Consider the following 12,079-nt stretch of genomic DNA (forward strand, 5'->3'; position numbering starts at 1 on the left):
TAGCAGATTAAGAGATGGAGTGTTGGCTGTTTCTAAAAGAGCAAATTATTTATTTTTGGCTTTGTGAAACCCAGAAAGCTTTAATATGTTAATTTTTCCACCTGTGATTCCTAGTATTCCCATTGGTTTAGGAACCTGCCTGGAGCTGATATCTAATTGGCTTGTGGCCACTTCCTCAACCAATGATCTCTGCCCTCCTCAGATGTTGTTGGGTAAAAAGCCAAATGGACAAGTAGGGAAGGGACAGGAAGGACCAGAAGACATGCGGGGTAGATGTGGCTTCCTGAGAAATGAAAGGACTCTAAAAGAGAAACAGCTTTCCAAATGAGTTGTCTTTGATGTTGTAAAAGTGGTTCTCAACATTGGCTGCTCAATAGAATTTCCTTGAGAGCTTTTTAAAAATGCAGATGCCCAAGTCCTATTTCCAGAGACTGTGATTGAATTAATCAGGGTGCAGCCTGGGCATCAGGGTTTATTTACTTTCCAGTTCCCCAGTGCTTCTGTAGGATAGCTGGGTTTGAGAACCACTGACCTCTCGGTCTAGAGCTCTGGGAGGCACCAGGCCGAGCAGGCCCAGTGGGTCTTGCCTGAGTGAGGAGCACTATTCTCATTTCCAGGAGTGATCCAGCCACAGGTCTGGGCCTGAATGCTGCCCAGGAGGGACCACAGTCTTATTGGGGACACTAGACTCACAAAGACACATGACCTGCCTTAACAACACAATATCAGAACATGTATGCAGCTTTGGAATGGGGCCAGGTTCAAATCCCAGCTCTACTGGTACCTAGCTGTGTGGCCTGAAAAAAGTGTCTTAACGTCTCTGAACACTAATTTCCTCAACTGTAAAATGGAATGCCTATCTCAAAAAGCTGCCGTTCAGGAGTAAACGAGATAAAAAGTCTTAGCACACTGCCTGATACATAGTAAGTACTCAAAACCCTGTACTCAACCTGTTATTTTTTTCAAAAGCAAAACAGCAATGAACAAAACTTACTACGAAGTCAATTTTGCAGGTAAGTATGGTGTGGAACATGGAACAAGAGAATAAGAAGGGGTTAATGAGAACTGGCTTCCCACAAGAGAGTGTTTTAAACTGGATCTTGAACTGATAGGCATGGATTAGCAGAGAGAAGTGGGATGTGTTCACAGGCAGAGAGCAAGCATGGAAATAAGCAAGCCATATGTGCAGGTCGATAAGCATAGTTGCTTGGCTGGAGAGCAGAATAAGGAGAAAAAAAAAGATGGTCAAGATTGGGGGGTGGGCAGACCAAGCTGGTTAAAAGCTTCGAAGGCAAGGCTAGTGTGAAGCCAGTGAGGTGAGGAGGGGATCGTGTCACTAGTGCTGGGGCGAAGTGATAAGGTCAGGGCCTGGGCTGGAGGGACAGCAACGAAAATGAATGTGAAACATACAGAATCACTAAGCATGTGCATGTGTATGCCCACACATGTTCCTCTCTTGCACATGCAACACACCTGTCTTATTATGTATGGCACGCAACACAGAGGGTCCAAATCATGGGTGGGTGGAGAGGTGAAGAGACCACATTATGGGATAAATGGGGCATCATGTTGGTGAATGCAAGGGAGCTAGGAGAAGGCTACAGTTTGCTGACTGGGAAACAGTAAATAGATAGGTAGATGATGGAACCACCAGGTGTTGAATAGTTCAGGTATGCTCTCCTTTAAGCAGGAAAATACAATGCATATGAAAAACCACAGGAAAATTATCCATTTTGCATTGCCATGTTTCTGCTAGGCAGAATAATGGCCCCCTCCCAAAGATGCCAATGCTTTAATCCCCAGAACCTGTAAATATGACATGTTCTATGGCTGGGGGCGGGGTGAGGGGGGGTGTTTTATGGCTGCAGATGGAATTAATCAGCTGACCTCAAGGGAGAGAGATTAGTCTGGATTATCCAGGTGGGCCCAGTATAATCACAAGGGTCCTTATAAGTAGAAGAGGGAGGTAGAAGAGAAGGTCAGAGTGATGTGACGTGACGTGATGTGATGTGATGTGATGTGATGTGATGATGTGATGTGACAAGGGCTCAGCCCAACCTTGTTGGCCTTGAAGATGGAGGAGGGGGCCAGGAGCCAAGGAATGTGGGTGGCCTCCAGAAGCTAGAAAATACAAGGAAATCCTTTCCTCCTAGAGCCTCCAGAAGAGATGCAGCCCTGTCTACTCTTGATTTTAACCCAGTGACCCTCAAGTTCAATTTCTGACCTCCAGAACTATAAGAGAACACATGTGTGTTGTTTAAGCCACTGAGTTTGGGTTGATTTGTTACAGAAGCAACAGGAAACTAACATAACTGAGATTCCTTCAAGTAGGGAACCCTCATAACCTACGTTAAAGATACAATTTGATAAATGTTCTGCCCACACCCAAGTTTTGTGACATAAGGTCAGATGCATCATCAGACATCAGATATATCTGATATGTGTATCACTACAGTTCAGTGCCCTATGAAATAGGATGGTATTTATACTTTTCACAGATAAATCAGCCAAGGCAGGATCCACAATATGGTGATGGGAGAAAAAGAGGAAGACTGAGGGAGAAAAAACATCCAGGCTTCCATCTGATGGTCATTTAGTATGAACTTACCTTTGTTAGGAAGCATGCTAAATCCCAATAGGAGATACAAACATGAAATGAAGAGAAAAACATGGCTCCTTGCCCTTAAGAAGGTTCTGTGCTGTGGGAGAGAAAGAAATGTGCTAATACATGATATACCAAAGAAGGTGCCATTAGAAGAAGTACCAAGAGCATATCAGAGTACAGAGGAGGGCAAGATTCTGGCTCCGGGAATAAGGAAGCTTCCTGGAGGCACTCTATGTTGGCAATACCTGTGGTTACTGAGTGATGCCTCTCTCCATGTATGTGAACAAAGGGAAGGATTTGGGGGACAGTCTGGGAAGCTTTCTGCTGGAGTATGGCTTCCCTGGGCTCAGTAGGGGTCTACCCTTAGGGTCAGTGTCATGATGGAGCCAGCTTAAACAGGTGTAGCTCTCCCAACTCTGCATTCAGTAACATCACATTGATAACTTGAAAGTGGCCATGGCTCAAGTATATACACTAGGGAAATAGGCCAACACCACAAATCAGGACTTCACAGAACTGGTTGTTTAACATTTACCAGCACGCTACTGTACAAGGTATACTGAAGAATATGGAAGTTAGAAACCAGACTTGGCTCATTTCCTCCTAGACATGCCACTCTGTTCTGGGAATATTCTGGAAGGGCCTGGTGAAACTAAGATTATTCACTCAAAGCGGATCTGATTACACATTAGAATCATGTATGGAGATTTAAAAATCGCTGGCGCCTGGGCCCTTCCTCTCAGACCATTTAAACCAGAATTTTTGGGGGTGCGGCTGAGGTAAATAGGTTTTTCAAGCTTCCCAGGTAATTGTAGTGTGCGCCTGCCCTGAAGACCACTGCCTTTAAGTGATATTCTCCCTAGGGATGCCTGGGTAGCTCAGTCGGTTAAGTGTCCATGACTCTTGGTTTCAGCTCAGGTCATGATCTCATGATTCCTGGGTTCAAGCCCTGCATTGGGCTCTGTGCTGATAACATGGAACCTCCTTGGGATTCTCTTTGTCTGCCTGTCCCTTTCTCACTCTCTCTCTCTCTCTCAAAAATAAACTTTTAAAAAAAAGAGTGATATTCTGCCTTGCCTCCAAATTGGCTGTTTATGCCCAATTAGCCTTCCCAAGTGCCGCAGAGGCAAGAACCCAAAGGTACTGGTCCCCTGGGAGCCAAGGACCATCACCTCGTCCCATTGCCCTTCTGTGTCCCTGGATTCCCACCTTTTTCCTGTTTTCAGAGATACTGCAGTGAGCTGAGGCCACCCCAAAACCACTCCCCTCCCTCACTGGCATCCTAAAGTGGCTTTCACACTCCCAGTGTACCCTGAGCACCTGAGGAAGAAGATGGGGCTGGAGCGTATCAAATTAATCCCTGTTCTCCCTTCTTGCTGGCTGTGCCTCCAACTGCATCCCCCTTTTCTCCTCTAACATTTGAAAATGGCCTGGGCACATTTCGTTAGCTTTCACTCTGCTTACTTGCTCTTAGTGGGGTGAACAAGAGGCAGTATGCAAGTATGTTTCTCTAGGAGACAGTAGTCTGGGACTGAGCCACCCACTGGGCCATTACCATACCCCACTACAACAAAAGCACATAAGGAGGAAAAGAACCAGCAAAGGAATGTCCCAAGGGATCTCTTATGGCCCAGTGTGTCTCCCATTCTCCTGTTTGAGCTTTATGGCTCTAGCTCTGTCTGTAGGGACAAACATTACATTAGACGTCATGATCATTAAAATCCTATTTAAAATAAAACGTTTTTGAAGGTTTCTAAGAAAACACATCCAATCTCTTTGCTTGCCTGCCTTTGATTTGATTTTTACCCCTGCTGGCAAAAGGTGCATCTGTGCTCCTTTTGACAAGCCGCCTTTGGCCCATGCTGGGGTCCAGTTGGCTTGTGTGGGCATGCAGAGGACAGACTCCTGATGTGCAGTGCTGAGCCAGCTGGGGGTGCACTTGGCCCTCCCTGTGCATAGGGTTTTGCCTTTGTGCTGTTTCATTTTCCACATCAGGCTATATTTGGGGTGAGAAATAGGGAGGGAAACTGAAATGAAGCCAGACAGGTAAGTCAATCAGCCAGTTATTCACTCTGCCTCTGATCTGTCCATTAGCCAGGCAGCCAAGCAGCTAACCAGTCAGAATATCAGGCGTCCTGCCTGTCTTGCAGCCAGCTTGTCAGCCAGGGCATCAGTGAGTCAGACGGCTCTGCAGTCAGCTAGTCCGTCTGTCTGTCCATCAGTCACTCAGCTGATTGGCCTGCACTTTGGGCAAATGGAATGTCATCTCCTCCTCAAAGAAGCTCTCTCTAGCTTCAGAAACCAAATGAGTCACACGAGCACACGTTCACACCCACCCACCCACCCACCGATCCAGGACATTCTCTGTTCTGATAACTGTCTGTACTTTTTCTTCAAAGCAGTCATCACACCTTCCAATCATATTCATCTGTATGGTTATTTGGTTTGTGTCTTGTTTCCTGTTAGATGATAAGCTCCATGAGGGCAGGACCTGTGTGGGCCCTGTGCTGGCATGAATGGCAGCATCTATCTGTGGGTCATGTCATCCATGCCAGGCAGCAGGCAGCAGTTCTCTGGGTGGGCAGAGTGGGCCACAGGGGTGCTTCAGCCAGAGAGAACAGCAAGGGTTAAGATATGAAAGTGGTAAAAGAACATGGCATCTCTTGAAAACTGTAAATGATGTGTCATTGCTGGAGCATAAGGAACGGGACAGGGATGGGAGGAAGGCACAGGCAGAGCTAGTGGGAGATGTGCTTGGAGCTGTAGATTGAGTCCAGGTCCTAAAGGGTTTTGTGTGACACTAGAAGGCAGTAGGTTTTATGTGAGGAGATACTGAAAATTTTAAAGGAGAGTCATGTTTTGAGAATTTTTTTTTAATTTAAATTTTTTTTAATTTTATTTATTTATTTCGAGGGAGAGAGAAAGAAAACACAAGAAGGGGAGGGGCAGAGAGAAAGGAAGAAGGATCCGAACCAGGCTGCACGCTGTCAGCAGGGAGCCCGAGGCAGGGCTCAAACCCAGGAACCGTAAGATCTTGACCTGAGCCGCAACCAAGAGTCAGATGCTTAACCAACTGAGCCACCCAGGTGCCCTAGGAGAGTCATGTTTTAGAAACCTGGGCAGCAATATGGAGGTGAAGTGGAGCGAAGTGGGTAGAGACTGGAGGCAGGAAGGCCAATTAGGGGGCTACTGGAAGCCCTGAGGTTAGTGCATCCCCACCTTTTCCACATCATGAGAAGTGCCACCATTTGTATGGCCCACTGGAACAACCCATGAGTCAGCTTGTGGCCAGAGGCAGCAGGACCCAGAGACTGAGTGGCCCAGGATACAGTCACTCATTCTCACAACCTCCAGAAGTTTTGGTGTTAGTGGGAGAGGATGCAGGCCTGAAATAAAGCAGGAGCAGCATGATGTGTGTGAATGCTCTTGACGCAAAAGCCATAGTGATGTTGGTAGCAGTTGTCCACACCCAGACCTCTGTGTATCCTTCTGTCATTAGTGGCAGGGGACTAGGCACTTTCCCCCTCCCCCACTCCATTCCTCTTCTGTCCCTGCTTTATTGTACACAACGCTGACCATTCTGTTGTGACCAAGAAATACCCTTACAAATTAATAATGACCCAAAGGGTATGTTAACTGACTGAAGTTAAAATAAAAACTTTAAAAAAATGACCCAAAGGTAACATCTCATCCTGGGTCCTTTTCTCACTGGAGAAAGGAATCAGTTGCTCCTCAGGGTACAGATGGTTTCTTTCTTCCTGATGGTACTGAGTGCGCTCTAGGGGAGAATCACTAACTCATTGCCTGTGGGGTAAAATCCAAATGCCTTATGGTGGCATGCGGTGTAATTGGATGTATAATAACTAAACAATGCAAGATAGGGTTCGACTCAGCACAAGACTGTGTGATATAGACACTGCAGTGGACGAGCAGTGAGATAGGAAAAGAGTTGGAGAGGGAAATCGACTGGAGATGGTGACTTGGGGGACGCTGGAAATGGAGATAATTCCCAAAGGAGAAGGGGATCACTGTTGGCAAATGAAATAGAAGGTGTGAGAATGAAAATGAACAACTGTATTTAGCTGGAAAGAAGCTTTACTCCTACATCAAACCAAACCTGACCCACTGCTCATTTCTGTACATAAAGTTTTCTTAGAACCCCGTCACACCCACTGTTTAGCTCATGGGTGAGCTATGGCTCTTTACCCACTATGATGGCCGAGTTACTGCAACAGAGTATATGGCCCACATGGCCTAAAGTATTTGCTGTCAATCCCTTTACCGAAAAAATTGCCTACTGCTGGTCTGTACGAACTACAAAATATTCAACTCAAGCTCTATGTCAGGATCCTGGGAGACAGGAAAAAAAAAACTTGTGCAACTTTATTTAAAAGGTGAGCTGGCTTGCATTCAGAATTGTGCCCCAGATGATGATCAAGGCCAAGAAGGCTAGTCCAGTTGTGACCAAGTTCGACTAAGTCTTCCATGATGTTCCTTTTTACTGCCACCTAATCGCCTCTCATCTGAACTGTTGCAATAGCTACCTTACTGGTCAGAGAAGGGTTTCACTCCATGCTAATTCTCTTAGCTCTTAATGCCTGGTCTGGGGACCCCCAAAAGTCAAGGTGAGTCATGACCCCACGGCTCCCGCTCCAGCCAGTTTTTGCCCAATCCCATTGGTCTCTGCCCCATCCCAGTGGAATGCCCCCATGACTGACTTCATTCTGACCCAAACTTATTTTCAAGCCACACTTTCAAAATCATAATTCAGATATTGGGCTTTCTTGAAGAGGTATTGTTTTTTGGTTATGTCTTTTGTTTTATATGCAGCACAGTCTCTGAAACCGTCAACCAGCTAACCCCAGGTATAATTTGATTTAGGCACAAGAACAAAAGTCAACAGAGTATGCTAGTATTTCCCAAAGTACGTTAAAAACAACAACAAAAACTACAACCTTACCACCATGAGATCTTCTATGAAAACAGATGTTTTTGGTCAAATAATTTGGAAATGTTGGAATCCTAAAAACCCCCTCTTGATGTTTTGCAGCACACATTCCTATTTGAGAGGGTCTGGTCTGAATGTTCCCGTTAAGTACAACTCTCTGCATAGATTTGTTTGACCCAGTGTTTCACACATATAGTTAACCAAGGAACTGTTTCAGGGGGCACCAACTAGCATCTTGAGGACACCTTAGGACAGAGAGGAGAGGGGTGCCTGGGTGGTTAGTCGGTTGAGCATCGGACTCAATTTTGGCACAGGTTAGGATCTCATAGTCATGAGATCGGGCTTTGCCCTGAGCGTGGAGCCTGCCTGAGATCCTCTGTGCCCCTCTCCCATGTGTGATCTCTCTCATGCATGTGCTCTCTCTCTAAAATTAAAAAAAAAAAGAAAGGGGGAGAGAATGGAGATCTGATCAGGACTGCAAACCGGAAAGGCCAGGGCCCCATAGGTACAGTGAGGACTTTGCTGCACAGAGTGTCATGTCTGGGAACTTATTCTGGGCGGAGAGGGTTACAGAGATGAGCTACAGATAGTTTGTGCATTCAGGAACTTTCCATCAGGGATGTCCCCCAGTCTAGCAAGGACTCCCAAGTTCACCCCACCTCTCCCAGACAGCCCACATATCTGCTGAGCCCCGACAAACACAAATGCAGCCATGCAGCAGACACACAATATACATAACTTTACTCTTTCAGTAAAGGTAGTTCATTAAATGTATAATTAAAGGTTGATTTAATTTTGATATCTGGATATGAATTTACTGTAAATAGATTCTCAAATCAGAAGAACTGGTCTGTCAGTCCACAGGCCTTGGTTTTGGGCTCTGAAGGTAGGATTCCCATACCTCTGCCAGTCACCTTTTCTTCACTGTTTTCCTCCTGGACCTGCACCGGCTCCCCTCCTTCCTGCGTCCTCATGTTACTTCTTGTCTCTCTCACAGCCTCTGGTGCTGCTGATGGAGTGGCCTGAAGCCACCAACTTTGCCTGCCTGATTGCGGGGTACTGCCGTCTCCTCCTGGACTCCAGGAAGATGGTCTTCTCCAAGCCTGCCAGCCAGCCTCTTCCACCTCCAATGATCAAGGCAGGTAGGGCTCAGCCTCAGTTTTCAGTATGCCAGAAGCTCTTTGTACCCTGGAGACCTAGAGGGAGGAGCTTTGCTGCCTTAGGGCTCACCCACTCCACCAGCACCCAGTTTCCCAGGAGCCAGCACTATACCACTGAGTCCCCCCTGGCGCAAGCCAGTGGGAAAGACAGCTGGCCTTCAGACGGGACTGTCCCACAAAGGATACCCATGATGACACATTGCGATTGAGTCAGTGAATGAATGTAAGACAAAAATAGCAAATAAGGAATAAAGAGAACCAGTCAGAGAATCGCACGGGATCTAAGGCACAGCTTTAGAGGTACAGTGATCTACGAGAGATGCATGGTGTTCTGGCTTAGGGAAAATGCAGGTGGAAAGTTAAGATAAAATCTTTCCTTTTGTTCACCATAACGGGGGTTGACAGAGCTGCCTGCAGTTAAGAGGCCATGGAAGACTGGGATAGGAAATTCCATGCAGGCGCAGAGTACAGTTCATTAGAAGGCTTAGAGATACGAGGGGATGACCACTAAGAACAAGGTCAAGTGCAGCCTCCAAACAAGGCTTCCCACTTAGGCAACACGGTCCAGTCACTCCTCGGAGCTGTCCTGGGGATAGTGCAAGCAGTGGCCTTGGGAAAGATTAGCCCAGTCTGAATAATGCTGCCTGGAACCAAAGTGGCAGGAGAAGCAGGTGCTTCACAAACACCTAAGGCTCACGTACACGCAGTAGGCGCTCCGCCGACCCAGGCACCCAAATGTCAAGACGGAAGTTGAGACTGACCACCTGGCAATTACCCTCCTCACATGCCAAAGCCTCCCCATCCACTTGCCTTGCAGGGTGGCCATTTCCTCTCTCCCCAGAGCTGCAGCATTCTCATATCTGATCTAGAAGGAGGCGTTTTAGGGGCTAGAAGCCCACTCCCCATGGATGCCTCAGCTCCCAGAGAGCAGTGTAACCACCCTCCACACCCTCTCACCTCATCATCTCTTCCTCATGAACATCATGACACCCCATGTTGACATCTCATAACATCGTCTACAGGACTTAGAAGGCAATCCCCCAAACATACTGGGGAGAGGATAGGTGTCTCCAAGGCATGGAAGAAGGTTCCACAAGGAGAAGCAAAGGGATTGACCAGGAATAGGAAGAAGCCAGGAGGCCACACTGCAGCATGTCCCCAGGGCGAATAGCTCTGAAGCAGACTGCCATATGTACCACCAAGCCTGCAGATGGCCAAGTGATGGCAAAGCCAGTGTTAGCATTGTCCGTGTCACCTGGTATCACTCCCAAGTAAATTATACCTTTGGCTAAACCGGATAGGGAGAGAGAGAAGGAGAAGGGAAGGCAGAAGAAGGGGCCCTTTGGGAGGAATCCACTTTCAGAAGGTTCCAGAGATGGCTGTGTAGTCCCACCTGCCTTCCAGAGGGTTCTGTAACCCCATCAGCCAGTGCAATCCTTCAGTATTTCTCTTTCCAAGTGAGGGTGCAGGTTTCCCGTTCCCCCTCAGGCTCACTGTGCACACCCTGGGATGCATCCCTGTGGCTTCGCCAAAGGCCAGTTTCATTGGATTCTCTGGAATGTGTTGCAACCTGGAAAGAAGGCTTCTATAAATGCTGGGCATGGCTTTAGAGCCCCTCCCTGATTCCTGAGTGTGCCCCTTTTGGCCTACAGAGTGATGGCGACTCAGCTACCTCTAGCACAAGGCTTCTCTCCATGCAAGAGCCAGATGGACCACCATGGTGTCCCCCCTTGTTTATACCGCTTTGCCTCCCCAGGGGTATGGGTCCATGCCTAGGCCCAGTACTTGGCCTTTTGAACTGTTATGTGCTGGGTTGATGGCAACCACCAAGGGCTCTGCCTGTAGGGGGCTGGTGTGTGCATCTGACCCCATGGGCCCAAGAAAGGGAAAGGGAGGACTGCGAGGGACACACTGGGGAGCCCTCCACCCAGGTTACAGTGCCAGGCCATCAGTTCTTGGTACAACATTGAGATACGTCTCCTCCATGGACCCCCACTTTCACCCCAGAAAAGAAGCCCCAGTGCCCAGCCGTTGTTTAGCAAAGTTCTATGGGGAACAGACACCCAGCCATCCTCATCTGGGCTTCTTCCTCAAGGCCAAAGCCCCAGCCCACTAAGGACCTAATCTCTCTGTCAGGCTCTATATTCTTGGCCCAGAGCTGGCTAGGCTTAAAAGATGCTGTTTAACCAGCAACTTGAAAGAGAAAGCATCACCTCTTGCTTGGAAGCCCAGAAAAAAGGAAACTGAGGACACGGAAGGGAAGGGATTACAACTCTTGGGCTTCATCAGTAGTTTCCCCAAAGTACATATTTTACTCATTCACCCAACGACTATTTCTCAAGTACTCATTATATAGCAGGTCCTGGCCCTCACAGAGCTTACAATCTACTGAGGGACTACAGGCAGATGATTGAACGGATATTGCCAATACAGTAAGTGCCTTTGGATTTACATAGGGAAGATTCCACAGCACAACACACAGCGCCTGGGCTTAAGGACACAGCTTATAGAAAGTCTCAGGTAAATGCCAGTTCTCACCTACACTGGGCCATTGGGAGATCCAGAGGCAACCACCTCTCTCCAGCCTTGAGCTCACCCCTGTCATGGGGAAATCCAGGAAAATAAGGCTTCTGGTCCCCAAGTGGGGCCACAGTTGCAGATTCCCCCCCCCCACCGGTTAGAAAGCAGTGTGGTCTGGTATAGTGAACACTCTAGTTAATGGTACTGTGTATCCCAAGTCACAGCTCACCCATTTTCATGTAGTTAGAACGCAGCAACATGCACAGAGTGCCAAAGATCAACTAAATCAACTGAACATATTTAGATGTTTTTAATGACTCAGAAAGAACATAAGGGCCTCGGAAGGCCCTGAGATCATCCCTGTGACCAGTATTGAACATCAGACTGTAGAACACAGCAAAGCCAACTAATAGAAAGCTGCTTGACTCAGTGTTGCACTGACTCTGTGCATGTATGCATGTGTATACACACACTGCATATTATTTGTGTGTGTGTGTGTGTGTGTGTGTGTGTGTGTGTATATATATATATACACACTGCATATATTTTTGAACATTGCCCCAGTTGGATCACCATCCTGTTCTTTACAAGCATTTTTTAAAAAGTCAATCATCTGAGTGGCTGAGACTAGGCAGAGAGCTAGACTAGGATATCCCCCTTGGGGAAAGCTGATGAGCAATTTACAGCAGATTTGCAATCTGAGAGGCATGCTGTTCTAGCCATCAGCCAAGTGCACCTGGCTCTGCTTGCATTTCTAACCTTATGTCTGGAGGAGATCCAAGCTCTTCCAGACATATTTTCTCCTCTTCACGGCCCTGTGCTGCTCCTTGGATCTGGAAATCACAG

At 47.3% G+C, this 12,079-nt stretch overlaps 1 protein-coding gene across 1 annotated transcript in view; it reads left to right on the forward strand.

Moving 5' to 3' along the window:
* FRMPD3 (FERM and PDZ domain containing 3) overlaps positions 1-12,079 on the forward strand; it is an 89,558-nt gene that overhangs the window by 65,985 nt on the left and 11,494 nt on the right. The window contains exon 14 of the mRNA XM_029929681.1: positions 8,551-8,695. Coding sequence (XP_029785541.1) covers positions 8,551-8,695 — 145 coding nt within the window. The remainder of the gene's footprint in view (positions 1-8,550; positions 8,696-12,079) is intronic.

Source organism: Suricata suricatta, chromosome X (genome assembly GCF_006229205.1).
Source record: "Suricata suricatta isolate VVHF042 chromosome X, meerkat_22Aug2017_6uvM2_HiC, whole genome shotgun sequence".
NCBI classification, from domain to species: Eukaryota; Metazoa; Chordata; class Mammalia; order Carnivora; family Herpestidae; genus Suricata; species Suricata suricatta.